This window comes from Rhinolophus sinicus, chromosome 14 (genome assembly GCF_057876585.1).
Source record: "Rhinolophus sinicus isolate RSI-liver-muscle chromosome 14, RSI-T2T, whole genome shotgun sequence".
NCBI lineage: Eukaryota > Metazoa > Chordata > Mammalia > Chiroptera > Rhinolophidae > Rhinolophus > Rhinolophus sinicus.
Genome location: NC_142514.1, coordinates 132,482,466 through 132,502,025, shown reverse-complemented (window position 1 = coordinate 132,502,025; position 19,560 = coordinate 132,482,466). Strand labels below are relative to the sequence as shown.

Genomic DNA, 19,560 nt, shown 5'->3' with positions numbered 1-19,560 from the left:
CTTTCACTTCACTTTACCTGAGGCAGGTTGGATATGGGGAGGGAGACTGATGATGGTGTTAAGGAACTTCCTTCACATGATGAAGGAAGTATGTCCTCTCAGTATTTTAGCATATTTTAAATTTAAACCAATAATTTACTTGTTTACTGTCTGTCTTCTCCACTGAGGTTGTCAGTTCCATGAGAACGAAACCGTGTTCACTTTTGTGCATGTTGTCTGGCACTTAGTAGACATTCTTACTTATTCAGTGACCAAAAGCATTGTAGTTTGTTACAATGGAACCTCTTGGTCCTTATTTATGAATCCAGTACAAATTTACCCACAATGTCCCAAGGATTTTCTTAGGCCAGAGGATTGAGATAGAAATGAATCAGAATGTAACAGGATGTTAAAGTAGAGTTGTTTTGGAAACAGCTCAGCAGTTAGATCTTTGTAGAAAATTTAGTTGGAAAGCCTGATTCTTACTCACTGGACCATATATGGGTCAGTCTTTGACTGCTTTGTTCTTCAGATTCCCTATTTATAACTAAACAAATGATGGGGTTATTTTTAATATATTGAATAACAGATTATCAAACTTTTAAAGCTATTGCCAAGGCCTTATGAAATTTTTTGTAATGTTTAGTATTTCCTGGCCTTCACTTCTTAATCTGGATAAAACTAAAGGTCTGAGTTGAAAATAATTATTTTTACTTTCCTTGAAATTACACGTATACAGTTAATAGATACTATTATATAAGGAAAAATATATCTGTACACCTAATAACAATAAAACAAAAGTGTGAATTTCCCCATGATTTTCTTGAGTAGGACTTATATATAGATAGATGTTTGCTGAATTTAAGTGTCCTAAGAGAAAGCATTATTTTATGCAATAAACTGAAGATGAGTTCCTGAGAAGCAGGGATAAACTGGTTTTTGTGAATAAAAAAATTTAAAAATATATATAGTAATCAGGGCTCAAGATTTAGCAACTCTACAGATTTCATATTAAGTGTCATACACTTGCACTAGGACACACATTTTAAATTTTAAAATTTATTGTTTTATTGTTCATTACAAAAAAAAGACAACCCAAAATAGTCTCCAGCTACATGGTAAGTCACTTGTAAAATCCAAACAACTTTGCTGTTTTTATATGAAAGGTAATTATGCAATAGTTGTCAGGAATGTTGAATAAAATAAAGTATGTAGGCAGCAGATACCAAAGAAATCCTATATGGTTACACAGTTGTTCAGGCAAACACAAGAAAACTCTGGTTCAGTTTCTATGAACTATCAAAAGGATAAAGACAAAATTAATCAGGCATTGAATGGCAGCTTGTCAACATAATGAAGACACATAAACAGACAAAATATACCTTCTCATTCTAAAACATTTCTTTTTTAGTTTGTATGTACTTTGAATAATCTTGTATTAAGTTTGCTGCAACTTTCAATGTTCAAAGTAAATCTATCCTGGTGAAGGTTCTAAGAAGTCGACAGCAGCAGCAGGGGCATAATACAGTCCTTTCACTGCTATTTCCAGATTCTATAAAATCCCAATGCTATTGCCAGGCAAGTAAACACGGAGGCTGTGAACAGAAGAAACCATGTTACAGGTCATGGGTTTATGATTATTTTGCAAAGACAAACAGAATAATCTCATCTTCAATTTAAATGAAGAACAAACACCAAAAGGAAATCCAACCAATTTTTCTAGCTTAGGTTTTCCATTCCCTAGAAAATTAATCTAAAGATAAAGGATATCCTTTAGGGCAGGATTAACACCAATTCTTGAAAGCTTCCTGTATTTTAAACCAGATAAGGATAACAATAATTTTAAAATGTAGGTCATATGTCAGCATCTATACTATTTAAAGTCATCATTACCATTAGCATTATTAATAATGACTAAACAATTATGAACTCTAATTTCAGATCTTATAAGTGAAAAAGTACCTTACGTATATTAAAAAATTCTAGTTAAGCTAGTAAAATAGACATCATCCATGAGAAAAAAATTTTAATTGCCTTTTCAGTATATTTAAAAATAATTTTTCTCATAATTTAAACACCTGCAAATAAAAAAATGAAATTTTAATGAAGACCCTTCAAAAAAATCTCTGAGAAGAAAAGGTGTAATAACAAGCATCAGGTTTCTTTAACAGTTAATATACTACCTGCTTTGTTACATTTTGACAGAAAACCTTTGTGTTCTCCTTAAGAAGCTGAACACGGGTGAGGCATTTGGGGACTCCCTAGTTTCTAGTTTGTTTAAACAGCCATCATTTTTAAACTAGAGAATCTGAAATGAAGGGCAAAAATCGCTTGATTAAAAAAAGACATAAGAAACAGCCTTTCATAATAAAGCTATCCTAATTTTAATGTATAAATTTAATTATACATTATCCCATTTTATCCCATTCCTAACTGAAACTTGGTTAATAACAAGGTCATTTCCTTAACTTTTTTTTTAAGGAGGGCACAGCTCACAGTGGCCCACACAGGGATCAAACTGGCAACCTTGGTGTTATTAGCACCACGCTCTAACCAACTGAGCTAACTGGCCACCCCCTCATTTCCTTAATTTTAAGAAATGGGATTAGGTCTCTCTAAGACACACAGGGAAGTAGGACCTTTGAGAAGAAAGAATAATACTGAGTTTCTTATCTTGGTCAGTTACACATTCTCCCATCTGGTCATGCTATTTACCCTGTTCCAGGCAGGGTGCTGAGCCATTACATACATTACCTTATTTAACCATAATTAAAACCCTGTGAGGTTGGTGATACTATTCCCACTGTACAGACAATAAACCCAAAGTTACATTGCTGCAAGTGGTGAAACCAGGACTCAACACTACATGTACTGACTCCAAAATTGTTGTTTTTAAAACTCATTCTGTTATCCTTATTTATCCCTTATCACCTGAAGGACTCAATATGTCCTTTTTTGAGGTGGTTATATTCTTTGCTAACCCAGATAGCTGATTAATTGTCTTAGGCTACTGAGCACTTTACTGTGAGGAAGGAGGAATTCCATTCATTATAATACACAAAACAATAGTAACTGTATTTAAGTTTCTCATTTCTGTTGTCAGCTGTTACTTCCAATGGCTGTCATTGTACCAGCCCAAATTGCTTTCATATGTATTTTCTATGGCCTGTCTAGGACACTTTACATATGTGTGTGTGTATAATATTTATGTAAATATTTAATATATAGATGTAAAATATTCAGGTGAGCATGTGCCTGGTACATCCTCTGTCTTAGATTTTGTTATTTATCTGCCCAGAACAGAATCTGCCACATTAACTGTACAGATTAAATGGAAATTGCCATTATGTTATAGCTCGTGCCTCCTTGGCAACAGTGATCTGGGTCAAAGAGTGGTGTATGACCCAAGATGGGCCATTCAAGCCCCTTCCCTAAAATTTTCTGAACTGGAACCAAGGCAAGGGGTAATTTTACTTCGTTGGTGGAACTGGAATGAGTCTGGGAGCTACTGGTGGCCATGTTTCTAATCCACGGAGGATTAGCTGGTTTAAGAAAATGAGGCCGATATTCAGAGACAGGACACAGAGTTAAGTTGTGATTCCAGTTATCCCTGTGGTCAAGCTATACCTCTGCCCTTCTTCCATAATTCAATATATAAACCAGTAAATTTCCCTTTCTGCCTAAGCTAGTTCAAGTTGGAAGTATGATACTTGAAACTAACAGAGCATCGACTAATAGATGCTGGGAAACCAAATCACCAAAGTGATTAAGATTTCTAGTTTTATAAGGATTTCTTCTCTAAGGGAAACACGATTTTTAATGCTGGGGCTTTATTAGTATTTTTTCCTTGTACTCATCATTGAATTCAATATGTGAATTTCAGATAAGTGTCTTACTGGCAATATCTCAACATCTCAGATATTATAGCGGCCAGTGGATCCACTCATGACATTAACTTCCTGCTGAGAGTATGGGATTCAGATTTCCTAAAAGGCAGTAACAATAGCAGTAAAGGATAAGGAAGGAGAAAGAAAATGCCTTCAGAACTGTTGGTTGCAAATCCTCAAAGAAAAAAGATAGCTTAGGAAAGGTATTTTTCTAAACAATGACTTGCTAATTTCTTTTGCCACTGCCATTAGGTCTATTGGAGTCAGCCTTGTATATGTATCTACTACTAACTGAAAGCTTTCTGGAGATCGTGACCGTCTTCAAACTGAGGAAAGAAAGGATTTAATTAAGTATTTTTATAATTTATTTGAGCCAGAGGATACACCTGGAAACAATTTCTCAACACACTGAGAAACATGCTTCTAAAAGGATTTTATTTTTAAAACTAAGATATTGATTCTTTAGGTAAATACTCTAGAGAAAGGTAACTGGAAACTATTCCTAACCTGGTTGCTTTGAGATCTATTTTGAAAGTGGGAATGAACACTCCAAACTGGGATGTTTGGAAATTTCCCGAGCATTACCATTGAACTAATCTCCAGTTCCTGAGACTTTGCTAGAATAGGGGTTTTCAAAACCTGTTGTAGCCTTAGAACCCTTTCTTCAAAAGACTCTCTAGCAGAAACCCAATATTTTAAATAGAAGCTGAGCCATTCAAGTTGAAGAGATGACGGGTGTGCATCACTGAGGGCTGGGGGCTCTATCTTTGCTCTGGAGTTACTGCCACTTCAACATAACTAGTGGCTGCCCAGAAAACCACTGATGGTATAAATCAGCAATTTTCATACAATTCAATAGTATGAAAAACTTAAAATGTGCATGTCTTTTTGACCTAAAAGTTTAGATGTGCACAGCAATTTATTATACAGAAATACTAGCATGAGGGCATAAAGAGGTGTGTGTAGGGGTGTGTGTGTGTGTGTGTTTACTCAAACACAAACAGGGCTGTTCAGAGCACTATTTTTAATAATGAAAAATTGGAAGCAGAAGGTCAGTAGAGTTTTAGATAAATAAATTACAGCAATTTCATACAATGGAGTACTATGCTTTCTAGTAAAAAGGTGTCTATTGATATGGAAAGATTCAAGACATTTAAATTTTTAAAAGGTGTAATCTGTACAGTATGACTAGTTATTACTTAAAAAATTTGTAATGTTTATATAAAGAAGAAAAAGCCTAGAAAAATACATGTTACTAATAGTAAACACCTACGAGGAGGGAGTGGAAGGCTTTTACTTTTATTATTTTTGAATTATATGAAAAATTTATAATGAAAATACATTACTTTAAAAAAAAGAAAAGAAAAAAGTACTACTTGGCTAGGGCCTTCTTCCTACTCCTTGGTACCCTGTAATTGAGTCAGGTGACTTGGTACTACGGTGCTCAGTATAGGACAGTCTAATTTTGGGGTAGTATCTGTGCTCAGGCAGTTGGATTCAAGGTAGGAAGTAATTTTTTCCCCCTTTGCTTGCTATTTCTAGTGACCTCTATTTTAGTTTGTTTTCCCTGTAAGTCCACTCAAATCCTTATGGAAGAGCACAGGAATAAAAATAAAATTTTCATTTTTTTCATTGTAGAATACTCAGTTTATCTTTGCATCATTTTGTACTTGTGTTTATATATTTCTTTGATATCCATAAGCTTTTTCTTGTTAGTAAGTTGCAGAGTTGCCTGTTAAACTTATATCCTAAACTTGTTGTCTTTTTAAACTTAGATTCTTCACACACTGCAGGGCACCAAGCAATAAATGAAACCTATTACAGCTCCTCTGTTTTTTCTTCTGTGCCAGCCATGGTTACCTTGGGAGGTAGGACCTGACAGGTCTGAAAATATTACAGTAATTCTTTTCTCTGACAAACACAGCCTTACCTGCAAGATAACGAATTGTCTCAAGCTTGTTAGATTCCATTAGTGTTTTTAAAGACGCAATTTCAGTGTCAATTTTATTACTGGTCTCTGAAATAATACTTTTGATTTTGGTATCCTATAGTAAATAAGAATAAATAAGACAATTAAATTTTGTCCTTATGTATTATGGACAAAAATACTTGTATTAGAAACCCCTACTTATGGGCGAACTATGTATTACAAAAGTCTTAACTGGGGAAACACAGTAAAAACTGGTATATAAAAAAAAGAACCATTACATGAACATTATAAACTGACAAAAAACATTCCTTCTACTTTGATATTTGGAGGCCACTTCTTAGGATTATCACATTCTGGGCAAATTCTACTAAAAGCTTCATAGTAAGATATCTGAGACCTAAATCTGTAAGAGGATAAAGACAAAAAAGTTTAGTCAAATAACTATCACTTTATGTGTATAAAGTCCTTGGGATATCATAGTTAAAACTTTAAATATATGTTGCAAAAAATATAAACCCAGCCAGGTTTATAATATGAACTGGCACCAATACCAAAGGAAATGGCAGAAATGCTTGTTGGGTAACACTGAATGTTACGTGCACAGGAGCTAAGAGACAGGAAGAAAGAAAAGATGGTACTTAGATCTCAGAAATTAGCTGTGAGAATTTTTTTTTATTAGTTTATTGGGGTGACAATTGTTAGGTAAAGTTACATCGATTTCAGGTCTATAATTCTGTAATACATCATCTATACATCACATTGTGTGTTCACTACCCAGAGTCAGTTCTTCCATCACCATATATTTGATCCCTTTTACCCTCATCTATCACCCCTCCCCACTAAACTATTGTCTGTGACAATTTTTTAATTTTCTTATCTCCTTTATCTGGCCAAAAAGTAAGAGAATAGGGTGCTTAGAAGGACAAATGGGACCTTCCCTTCTATTTAATTAGAAGCAAGAAAAAGTGCTGTGTCTTCTGGTAGAATGTAGACCAAATGGCTTTTAATTTTTAAGAAAAGGAGTAGGCTAAGCCAGAAAGCTGGTTTTACTCGTGCTGTAGAGATTAATGATTACACTTTAGGATTACTGAAACGTAACTAGTAGTTTTGAGTATGGGGTGTAAAACCTAGGTTCATAACCCGGCTCTCCCACTTATTAGCTGTGATACCTTAACCTCCCTATGCCTCATTTTTTTTTGAAATTGATGAAGGGGGAGTAAGACTGCCTGCTTCAAAGAGGCTGATATGAGGATTAATTAATAGACAGAAGAAAAGCAAATAAAACAGTATCTGATATATAATCACTCAGTAAATATTTACTATTATTTTTTTAAATTTAAAGATAATTAATTGATTCTTAGTTATTTAAATACTAATTGTGACCCCATGTCTTTTAAAAAATAGTTCTTTTTAATACAAAGTAATTTAGTTTGAAAAAAGTATGCTACTTGGAAAGCTTGATTCTGACTCAGAGGTCACAGCTCAGGTACTACCATCCACCTGGTGGCAGTTTTCCCCACAGTGCTGGTTAACTAATGGCTATGAAGCGATCAGCGATTCCATAGAGCGAGCTCTTTAAAGTCCAAGCTTACAAAATGATACACGTAAAAAGCAGTTATACAAGGCATGAGAGCTGTACAAAAGAGAAATTTTTATATACTAGCTTACCTTTCTGGTAAATTCTGTGGTTGCTTCCATAAGTTTCTTTTCTTGATCTGTAAACTAAAGGACATGATGCATTAGGAGGTTAACAAAAAAGACTAAAAGTAATTAAAAAGGAATAAGTAAGTACATTTAAAAGAACATTACCATATCTGTTACTCTGCTCCTTTCTAGGTTGATGTCCAGTTTATTATCTGCTCTGATTCGACTAGTTTCATTCTTTAAAGAAAATAAAAATATTTAAAAAGTGATTTTAATGAATATTTGTTCTGAAATTAATAAAATATTCTGAAATGGGAAAAAAAGTTTCACTTACTATCAGTTGTTGTTTAACTTGTTCTAATTCAATTTTCATTTTCTAGGTATAAGAAAGATCATATACAATTGGCATTAAACCAAAAACCCATATTATGATTTATTCATAAAGTCTGAAAGCCTAGATTAGCAAAAATTAGACAACCTATGATTTCTAATACAGAATTTAGTTTAAAATAAAGGCAAAAAAGAATAGTTCATCCTATTCAGAAAATAATTCTTATGAACAAAACGTTAGAAAATGTATGTTGCAGTATTCTGTTTTTTAAAAATGATTGATATTCTAAATTTAAAAATATTTAAGCTGGTAGATAACAAAATTCTGACTGAATTACAAAAACACATTTTTCTCTTAAGTGACAAAAGTAATTAGTGCAGATCAAATAGAATGGAAAATGCCACATTACTTTCAGCTCAGAACATTATGAGTTATACTAAAATTTTATATAATAGAGCTCAAAGATTTTTGTATGTGACTTTTATACATCTGTGATACAACTCTTATTCTTTACGCAAGAAACTATGCTTTATACATAGGAAGATTAGGTATGGTTAAACATATAGTATATTTTTATCAAAAAACTTATAATTATTTAATAACCACATAAAATTTTTATTTGGTCAATTATTCACCAAGTAGGCTACTTGAGAAACCAGTTATTTTATTAGTAATAAATTGAAACTTGTATCACCTCATTCTCTGCCCTCAGATTTGCAAATTCGCTTTTCTCTAGGATGACCATATCTTTTCTGATGGCGTCCAAATGAGCCATTAGCTGTTGTACTGTTATTTCCTAGAAAACAAAATACAATAACGTAGTGACCTATGGAATGCCATCCCCTTACATGAGTTTCTTATGTTACAAGATATAGTCGCTTAGCTAAGTAAAAACAAAACATATGATACCTACATATCTGAAATATCAAAATGAAAAGGAACAGGACATTCAAGGAAGAAGTATTTCCCAGTGAAGAGAAATCAATGTCTAGAAAGACTTATGAAAGAATCCCAATAAAATGATTATTTAACATCTAAGAGCTCCTAAACAAATACTGTTTTTTTGTTTTTTTTTCAAATGCCTACATGGAAAGGGCTTTGTTATCTTTTATTGCTTTAATTTTGAGGGATTTTCTACCACTGGAAAATTCCAGGGTACTGGATAAGACTTAGAAGTCAGGTAGTAAAACAAAATAGGAGGAAGTATGGTTTAAATAACTACCCTTGTCAGCATAACATAATTAGTGTTGTTTAAATTTCTGGGTATCTTTCCTATCTTTGACCCTATCTGACAGATATATATAAGCTTTTGCTTTGCTAGGGAAGGTCATTTTTGTAGAAATGATTTAAGGCAGCTTTACAAAGAAAACATAACTTTTAACACTAAACTTCTTAAAACAGGTAGCTTGTTGACTCATCCTTTATCCCTTTTTACCTAAAGAAAAAGCAGATGAGGGTGTGACCTTGAAAAGGACCCTCTATAACAGGGTTTATAAACAAAACAAAAAAGGCCAAACAGGAACGCGATCACTAGTGGAAATTCCATTTTTTGGTCACAATTTGTGGCCAGCAATGTGTTGTTCAGTTATTGTCCTCCACTGACCAATATGGGTGAGAAAGACTATTTCAAAACTGACTTGACTTTTAGAAAACAGGCTGTAACAGTTCCAGATGCATGACAAAGAAATGAGTCAGTTTTCAAAGGGTCTGGAAAGCACAATCTTTTCCAGTAACTCTCAGATGGCAGAGATACTTAAAGCAGAGGTTAAAAATGTGAATTCTGGAGTCAAGGTACCTGAGTTTGAATCCAAACACTGCCATTTACTGTGAGACTTTGCGCAAGTTATTTAAGTTCTTTGACCTCTTCATTAGTAAAATGAAAATAATAGTACTACACCTTAGAGTTGTTTTGAGAATTAAATGAGATTCTGCACATAAAATGCTTAAAATAATACTCGGCACATGGTTAGCACTCAGAGAATGTTAGCTACTATTAATATTACCAGAGACAGATCTAATGGCTAAAGCAGGACAGTGTGACTGCAATGTTTTGAATGTTTTGATGTGAGGAACTTTTGCCTTAAATATTACTACTATCATAAAAAAAGTATTTTTTACTATGTACAATAGACATCCCTGTGTCTAATGCCTTCCTTTACCCTCATCTATATTATTGGGGATGGGTTCATTTTATTTTATACAGTACTCCTTGAAATATTCATGAGAATTAGTTCAGAAGTCATGTAGAAATTGCTCTATGGTTTCTCAGTCCTGTCCCCCGAAAATGTCACTATGAAGGAGTTCTAAGACATTAAATGTAATGTTATCTTTATTTAAATCTTTAATAAAATGTTATTACTGAGATTACATGGAGAATAGTTAAAAATTCAGTTACAGATTTCTTGTGCAATCTAAGAATAAGGAATTATAATTGTGACCCTAAAAGCCTCTTTTTATCTCCATTTCCTCCTGTAAATAAAGGTTGTGACTCAAAAAGGTCTACAAAACACCACAGGTGTCCATCTTCAAAAACTTTAAGTGGAAAAGTATAATCCAGCATTAAGTAGTCAAATCTATTAAGTGTAATCATTGAAACTATTGTGGAGCCACCAGAGAATATGAATATAATTCAGATTATAAATGAATTCAGAATCTAACTGTATTCTCAGATTGGGCAGACCTGAATTAGTATGGCGCTTCCTGAAGTGATGGAGTACAAAGCTTGTTTGTCTGATGTCACCGAGCCTCAGCCCCATCTTTCATGACATCTTTGTGCCTTATTCTATCCTAGAGGTGGGGTCAGCAAGGGGAACAGGCTCAAGGATGGAGTGGGATTTTAATTTTACACACCAGTAATAAAAAAACGAAAGTTTAGTATAATAGCAATATTTCTACATCCAATCCTCATTTTGAAATGTGTGATTAAATGGTCCTGACACTATAAAAATTTCTCAAACCACAGTTTTAATCCTCTGTTTATATTATAGGTAAACTTAATGTGATTTAAGAGTAAATTACTTTATTAAAAATGTCAGTAACTCCATTAGCTCTTGGACAGCTCAGAGATTTGGGGGAATTAAATGATTGGGTTTTTCTTTAGTGGATTTAGTAGTCTGTTATGATTCTGAATAAATTAAGCTAAAATAATGCACACATAAATTTATAGGTAAGTTAAATCTAGGGCTTGAATGCTTTTAACTCTAAATGTCTAATTGGAAATTATCATAAAAATCTTTAAAAAGCTTTCAATCCTTCATGCCCTTTAAAGTAATGAAATTTTATGCAAGAGCTTCTAATTTTATGTAAGAAAGAAATCCTAATTTTTATGCTGTGAAATATTTATCTGAGGAAGCCTAAATATGAAAAATTTAAAAAATACAACCACAGGAAGAAAACAGATTCTTAAACGTAGTGAATTCATGATGACAGACAATGAATTATTCCACAGTTATGCTTTTTGTCCATAGACCACAATGACAACTCTTGCAAATTATTCAACCTCTCTGATTATCTCTTCAGTAGCATTACAGAATAATTCTACCTCCTTTTCAATCTTGTGAGAGAGGCTAAATAATACATAAGAAGTCCCCAGCAATGTGCCCCTCACATCTTAAGTTCTTAACAAAGGGCATTATTTGACTTAAAGGATTTGTATATCCAATCAAATTAAAGCATCTTAGCCAGGTGATTTATGAAGTCCTTCCCAGCTTTATGTAAGTCCCTTCTAGCTTTCTAAGTTTGTGAAAATTAAGCAGAATATACACATGACTGCAGTAAAATATTTTCATTATATAGAAGGGTCAGCCTTCTGTGGTGGGCTTTCAATAGGGGAAAAGTTGTTTCACTAACAATCTACTATCATATCATGACTTTAATAATATAATCATTTCACACAATGAAACAACTGACAAAATTTCATTGTTACCATAATTCTGTTACGATTATTCTATCTAACTCCTTCATCTCTCTAGATACTGACTTTACATGAAACGGTTTTTTGTTTGTTTTTGGTTTCTGTAGAGAGAATAAGAAGGAAGATGTAGGTGTGTTTGGGAGGTGAGTGGGTAGACTGAGTTGCAGTGATAAAAAAGACTGTTTAATGAAACTCAGAAGTGGAAAAAATGAAAATATTACCTGTTGAGCTTGAGTGACCATCTCCTTATAGACAGCATCCAAGCTGATATTTGATAAAGTGGTTAACGCTGATACAATTGTTTCTGCTTGTGCTTTGTCAAATCCTGTAGGCAGCAAATAAGTATTTATATTTTTTAAAAAGTGCACATCCTTATCAGAATAGACAGCTGGAATAACTTTCCTTATAGTTTAAATTGTTACACTCTTTTAAAAAAAGTTTACAATTAAAATCTTGACAGATTATGCTAAATTACTATCTAATAGCACGCTACAATTTTAACTCCCACTGATCCATTTCCCCAGTCTGCACCAACACTGGATATTACTAGTCCTTTATTATTTATTTTTGAATGTACAATTGTCATAAAAAATGGTACTGCATTATTATTTTAATTTGTATTTAAAATTGGCATTTGCTTGGTCAAGCATCTTTACATATACTTATTGGTTATTTATATTTATTTTTCTGTGAGCTGTTTGTTTATAGCCTTTGCCCATTTTTGTATAAAGTTGCTGAACTTTCTCTTATTAATTGATATGAACTCTTTGTATATTAAAGCAATGGGCTTATTGTCATGTGTGTTGCTAACATTTTTAACTTTATGGATACCCCTCTGATATGGATTTAAATATTTCTGTAGTCACATCTGTCAGTCTTTCCTTTCATTGCTTTTGGGTTTTATGTTTTGCTTCCTCACTCTAAAAATCTAAAAAAATTCTAGTCTAGTATTTTTGTAGTTTTTCATTTTTTACATTTAGTTTTTAATCAATCTGAAATTTATTTTTCAGTAAGGGGATCTAATATATTTTTCCCAATGGCTAATCAGTTATCCTATCTCATTTATTAAATAGTCCTTCCTTTCCCTAATTTGTAATGCCTTCTTTATTGCTTGCTATACCCACAGATATGTGTTTCTGAATCCCATTCTATTCTATTAGTCAACATTTCTATTCCTGTGGTATCATATGATTTAAATTACTGTTTTGATCTCTGGTAATTTTTTGTGCTTTTTTTTTTGCTATTCTTAAACATTGTCCTTGAACTTCTGCGTGGACTTTAGTATCATCCTAGAAACTCTAGTTTTTTCATTTTTACATAATTGGAATCATTCGACACATGTAATTTTATATAATGCTATTTTCACTTAACATATCTTGAGTATTTCTCATATCAGTAAATATTCTTTAAGCAATACCATTTTTAAGACTGTAAAACATTCCACTGTATGGATGGCATTTATATTTAAATAGTGACTCCTAATTGTTTTTAATAGTGATATTGTCCTGACTAGGTAATTAATTATAACTGTGTTAATTTTCTTCTTTCAAAAGGTACCCATATTTCTCACCATGAGTTTCCAAGTCCCGAACCAATGCATGGGTATCAAAAGTTAATTTCCTTTGTTCTAAAGGAGTTATGTCCACTCGCCTCATATCAAATCCTTCCTTGGTTGTGGTGGTTAAGAAGTCTGAAAAGAGAAGACAATTTTTCATCTTGCAGTAACTAATGGGAGCATCACACACATTAGCTTCTAAAGCCTTTTCCCCCATCTATTTATAGTACAGTTCCAGCTCTTCTACTTAGGAATTCTCTAATTTCAGATACCATAACTGATTCTTCTGAGCCCTTGACTCCTTTATCTGAAAAGTCTCTAACACTGTCCTGCATAGCAAACATTCAATACATTTTTCCTTCTTTTAGTATTCAGCAAGTTCTGTTTGTTACCTTAGTATAAAAATATAATATACGTCGAAAGCTTTGGATATCGCTGTTACATCTCTAATAGTTGGAGAACAGAAACTGCCCATCTCTCCTCAGTGCTCAGGAATCTTTCATACAGCTACAAGAATTTTTTATAGCTATATTTTCATCTAAAGTAGCATTCTGTCCTCCCACTCTTACATAGCTACAGTTTATTTCCTACATAGTCCTCAGTTCTCATCTGAAACTATCTTGTTTACTGTTTGTCTCTCTGAACCAGCATATAAGCTCCATGAGGCCTTGACTGTTTTTCATTACTGTATCTTTAGTACCTAGAACAGTGCTTGGCTAATAGTTGAGTCACAATATTTTACTGTTGAATCAATCAATGAATTTGACTTTAAATGCTGGAGTACGGTATTTACTATTATCAATACAAAAGCCCTAGGAAAAGTTTCACGTTTTTGAAATGTCCTGTTTCGATAAATTCCCAATTTTTAAGGCACAGGGTATGAGCTAAGCCACATGTAACTGATGTTTTCATTGACTTTATAGACTAGTAGGCAGGAAACAAATATGTATATATTTTTAAATCTAAACATAAAACAATTCAAATGACGGAAGAGTAAGCGGCCACTTAAGGTTTCTCCAAGAACACTCAGATTCAAGGTGGGTAACTCAACAAATATGTTGAGACATTATCATTTACTTAGGATGATGAATTTTCCAGTATTACATGTACTTCAAAACTCAGTGTTTAAAAATGTTTAATATTGTTTTCATTTGACTATGTAAACAAAGTACAAGTTTACAAAGTTAGGATTGAGATTGGGTTTCTTCCCAGGTTTCAAAAAATGCTACCTCCTTTTTGTAAAGTTCATCATGTGTATGTGTGTCAAACACCTAAATATGTAACCAAAGATGTTGTGAAGGACCCTGGCAGCTAAACAGCATTCCTATAGATGGGGACTCAACAACTGCAGTCTTACTGTGTGAATAAAAATGAAGCAATGAGCAAAACAGCACAAAGTACAGTGGGTACCGGTTAGCTCATTTCACCTGGCACTGAGGATTCAAGGTGAACAGAGCCTGCTAAGATTATTACCAAGTGCCTATTCTGTGGACAACCTGAAAGAGTTTAAAAATTGGGGGTAAAATTCTGAAAACATCTCTCAGAACAAAGTTACATGTCCTTCAGGACACGCAGGGATGCTAGCTTGTTGGTTCCAGCGTTCATGTTTTGTTTTTTTGAATGACTACTACGTGATGCAGACGACTGAAATTACAGCGGGAATAAACAGGACATGACCTGAAGTACGCTGCACTTTACCAAAAACCTAGGCTCGAGGCCAGCACCCACCTAATACTGTCTAAGTTTGAACAGGGAAAGGAATCAGGGCTCCCTAGACACAAGTTACCTTACAGTTGCTCCTGACACTCTTACGAGAGGGCGGGGACTATCCGCCGTACTTGACAGTAAAAAGGAAACAAGGGCTCAGAAAGTAGCCTGGCGGGGCTCTAGTGGTGGAGGCAGGTGGGAACCCCAGACCTTCAGAGGCGAGCTCTCAGAAGAGGAAGGCGGTCCTCTTCGCAGTCCTCGCCCTTCCTGGGAGAGACCGGCAGCAGGGTCTCCAGAGCCAGGCGCAGGCTGGGGAGGAGGGCGTGGCACCCTTGACTCCCGCTCGCCCGAGCGGGCACGAGCATCGTCTCCCTAGAGCGTACTCAGGCATCGGTGACACGGGGCCTTTCTCACCTCTCCGCAAGGCCGGCGAGAAACGCCCGCAGGGCATTAAAAGCCGGCAGTCCCCACTGCTTTCCGACAGCAGGAGACGCCAAGCCCCGCGACTCCACATATCCTCAGTTTTCCGGTGGGCAGGAGGAAGCGAAAGGCTGGATGAATCACGCTCAGGCTTTCGGGAAAGGTAGTTCTGGCACCGCGCGGATGCTGGGAAATGTAGTTTTTGGATTGTTGCAAGCACACCTTCCCAGGGCCTGCTGGAAGTACGGTTCTGCAAAAGTGGGCCTCTTCACAGACGGACCCACAGTTCACTAGCATGGTTCGGAGCAGCTCCGCTTCGCCCACCGCCCCGTCCGAACCCTTGCACGCTGTTACCGCCCTAAGAAAGAAAGATCTTGTCTGAGAACCTGCCAGCGCCCGCTTCGTGTCAATGAGAGACCATGTTTAACAGCCGAATCACCGTGGGTAGCCAGCAGCCCTTGCGCGTTTTGGTCGATGGGAGACAGTCACATGTAACCTCACAGCAACTTGGGACTTGAAGTCCTCAGCGGCTGAACATTGGGAGGTAGAGGTAGGGAGGTAGGGGGGGTGTGTGTGTGTGTCAGGGGGTGGGGGGTGGGGGGGGTGTCACGTAGAAACCTGGGAGATGTAGTCCAGCGAACCCCTCATTCTTGCTGCTTCATATTCTGCAGCTTCGCCCTCTGGTGTATAGGAGGACGAACTTTAGTTGGTTTAGTCCCTCTCCTCAAGGAAACTGAATTCTCGATTTCTAGAGTAGACCTGATTTTCATCACTTACTCCTCAGATCTGAATTACTCTAGACTTTGCTCTAAATAGTAAAATGCTGAGAATAGCACAGTAGTTGTGGGGCTAACACATTTTTTATAGGTCCTAAAATGGCACACAATCGTTAGTTTTCAGTGGTTTGATTTTCCTCACAAATATGTAAATAGTTACCACTAGATTTTCCTATTTGTTTTCCAAGCTTTGTGAGTCAGCTACTGTAACAAGCACCATTCTAAGCACTGAAGCACATTAAAAGAACAATACTTGATTCCTGCCAGAAAGACTTTAACACATAATTCATGGAGAAGAAATATAAATGGCTATTTAAAAATTAAGAAAACGAAAAAGAAAGGATAAATAAATCTCGCTAATTAAAGAAAGCAAAACATAAAGATGTACCATTTTTGCCCATTAAACATTTTTTTTAATGTTAATTATCAATGTTAGCAAATATGTCGTTAGATAGGGCCTAGTTAGATAGGGCCACTTCACGCTGCTGGCAGTAATATAAATTAGTACAATATATTTAGAAAGCAATTTAATAATGTGCGAGGTTTGACCATTAAGTTCACGAACTCATTGTAGAACAAGTGCTACATACCTCATTGCTGAATATCACTATAGTCACATTGGAAGTACTCCCCTTGAGAAGCTATGCACCGACGCCAGCACCTAGTCCACCTTTCAAAGTAATTTTGGAACTCTTTTTCTGGATTGGCCATCAGAGCTGTCGTCATATTATCCTTGGTGTCCTGAATGTCATCAAAATGTCTTCCTTTCAATATTTATTTTATCTTCGGGTAAAGAAAGAAATCATTGGGGGCCAGATCAGGTGAGTAGGGAGGATGTTCCAATATAGTTATTTGTTTACTGGCTAAAAACTCCCTCACAGATAGTGCCCTGTGAGGTGATGCATTGTCGTGATGCAAGAGCTCCTTTGGGACCATTTTTGCACACACCTTTCTCATGCGAAGATTTTCAGTTAAGATTTTCCTAACTGTTTCTGTATTGATGTTTACTTGGTCTGCTATGCTTCTCACAGTCAGCCAATGATTTTGATTCACTTGCAATGTTTTCGTCAGTTCTGTTCATTACTGGCTGCCCTGATCTCTCTTCATCAGTGACGTGTTCTTTCCCCTCAGAAAAACGTTTAATCCGTTTGTACACAGCCGTTTTCCTCATGGTTAGTCCCATAAACTTGGACTAACGTGTCCCTGATTTCACTTCCACTCTTGCCAAATTTAACAAGAAATTGAATAAAGGAATCCCCAGGTGGGAAAAAAATAGCTTGCTGAGTGGTGTTCATTTATTGTTGTTGCATGGTTTTGTGTGCTGTTGCAAGAATGTCTGAGCTTGAATTAGAGCAACGAACAAATATTCAAAAACTTTTTATTTTTATCTTCTAAATTGCTGACTCAGTCCTCTGCTTCATCTAGTTGGTTCCTTCTAATGTATTCTTCATTTCAGTTATTGTATTCTTTATTTCTGATTGGTACTTTTTTATGTTTTCTATCTCTATTTTTATATTTCCTATCTCTTGGTTGACGTTCTCCCTGACGACATTGAGCATCCTTATAACCAGGGTTTGGAACTCTGAGTCTGGTAGATGGCTTGTCTCCATTTTGTTTAGTTCTCTTTCTGGAGCTTTGTTCTATTCTTTTATTTGGAAAATGTTTTTTGTCTCCCACTTTGGCTACCTCCCTGTGTTTATTTTTATGTAGGGATGCTACGCCTTCCAGTCTTAGTAGAGTTGCCTTATGTAGTAGTTGTCCTGTGGGACCTAGTGGTGCAGTCTCCCTGCTCACCAGAACTGGGTGCTCCAAGTGTGTCCCTTGTGTGGGTTGTGTGTGCCCTCCTGTTGTGGTTGAGACTTGATTGCTGTTTGCATATTAGTGGGAGGAATTGACCCTCGGGCTGATGGTTGTGAGGGCTGGCTGTGACTACAGTGGAGGAGCTGTTATGCAGGGCTGACCCTACAACAAGGTTTACTTTCGGGGGGCTCTGGTGCCTGCCCAATCTGCTGTTTGGGTGCATCGTACTTGGAGATGGCCGGGTGATGCTCCAGCCCAGTCTGAAGCTGGCCACTGGACCTGCTAGCCCCAGAAGCTCCTAAGAGGGGACGTGATGCAGGACAAGTTCAGCTGCAGTCTGTCCCTGCCCAGGGCCACCTGGCATGAGCCACAAAGCAATCCAGAGATGGCTGCTGCCTGAGCTGTGCTTGGAAGTGCCCGAAGCTGCAAACCAGTGTTGGCTGTTGCTAGTGACAAGCGTAGGCCTGCTCAGCCAGAGGTACAGGACATGTCAAAGCCAGATGCTGCTTGTTTGGGTTTTGTGAACCTTTGAGAGATTTTAGGGAATTCCACAGCATGAGGCAAGGCAGGCCATTTATACAGAAAAGCCACTGGAAGGGCTTAGGTGTGACTGAAAGTTGGGTGGGGCATGGTCTCAGGGAATCACTAGGGCAGGGCAGACAAAAGGTGATAGCCAGTTGGATGGAGATTCAGATATGGCAGCCACATGCATCTGCATGCTGGGAAAGGGGAGGGCTCAACAAAGAAACAATGGCTTCTGTCAGCTCTTCCGTCCGGTTGAAATCTGCCCCTCCAGCCCTTACCCTGAAGCTGAACAATTCAATTCCTTGCTGTATATCCCTGGTGCCTTTCAAGCTGCTGCCCCAGCACTGGAGTTCAGAGCAAGTGAGTCTATCAGTGAGTATGTCCATGAGTGGTCCCTTTAAGCAGAGCACCAGGGAGTGCAGCTGCCCTCTGTCTCACTCAGCCACAATCTCTGCTGGTTTTCACAGCCAGAAGTTATAGGGACTTCTCTCCCTGGGACTGAAACCCTGGTCTGGGGAAGAGCTGGGACCCCTCACTCCTCAGGGGGGAATCTCCACAGCCAAGATATGCCTTCATATTTTTAATGGTTACACGCAGGTGTGGGAACAGCCCATTCCATGTCTCTGCCCTTCCTAGAAGTCTCAAGGTGGCTTCTTCTGTATGTCCATAGTTGTAGGGCTTCAGTTTAGCTAGACTTCAGGCAATTCTCAGTAATGGTTGTTCTGTGGTTTAGTTGTAGTTGATGTGGTCAGGAGAGGAGAGGAGCACAGCATTTACCTACTCCGCCATCTTGACCAGAAATCTGAAAGAGTGGCTATTTTTATTAATAATTCCTATTGATTTTGCTCAATGTTGAGAGATAGTTCTCCATGGATCCCTTATGTTTCCGCATGCCTCACACACACAGGCCCTCTCTGCCTTGTTGTGGACTCTCTCTTTAAAGACCTTTGTGTAATGAACAACCTTGAGAAATATAGTGTCTCCCTCTGGAGTAAAAGGCCTCATGCTTACTGCCTACTATAAAAGACTTGAGTTTTCCTAGTTCACGGTCCTCTCTATAATGCAATCTACTGAACACTCAGACAGACACCTG

The 19,560-nt window shown here is 36.6% G+C and overlaps 1 protein-coding gene and 1 long non-coding RNA gene across 6 annotated transcripts in view; one reads left to right on the top strand and one right to left on the bottom strand.

Moving 5' to 3' along the window:
* Window positions 1-1,022: 1,022 nt before the first annotated feature.
* CCDC90B (coiled-coil domain containing 90B) lies at window positions 1,023-15,841 on the bottom strand. 5 transcript variants are annotated; one of them, XM_088791546.1, is made up of 9 exons: window positions 15,600-15,841; window positions 13,255-13,374; window positions 11,906-12,009; window positions 8,466-8,567; window positions 7,775-7,816; window positions 7,606-7,677; window positions 7,465-7,518; window positions 5,797-5,911; window positions 1,023-1,574 (listed from the first exon to the last, which is right to left on the bottom strand). In XM_088791546.1, exons 1-9 carry the CDS (start codon window positions 15,661-15,663, stop codon window positions 1,519-1,521), a joined length of 729 nt encoding a protein of 242 aa, XP_088647672.1. In that variant the 5' UTR covers window positions 15,664-15,841; the 3' UTR covers window positions 1,023-1,518. The 5 variants fall into 5 exon arrangements, with proteins under 5 accessions (XP_088647672.1, XP_019608110.2, XP_074191782.1 ...); XM_019752551.3 differs by having other exon boundaries at window positions 15,361-15,821; XM_074335681.2 differs by lacking the exon at window positions 15,600-15,841 and adding an exon at window positions 15,361-15,597 and having other exon boundaries at window positions 7,465-7,511.
* Window positions 15,788-19,560, top strand: part of LOC148755820 (uncharacterized) — a 95,223-nt gene continuing 91,450 nt past the window's right edge. Inside the window, exon 1 of the long non-coding RNA XR_016018736.1 lies at window positions 15,788-15,916. This is a non-coding gene — a long non-coding RNA (uncharacterized LOC148755820). The remainder of the gene's footprint in view (window positions 15,917-19,560) is intronic.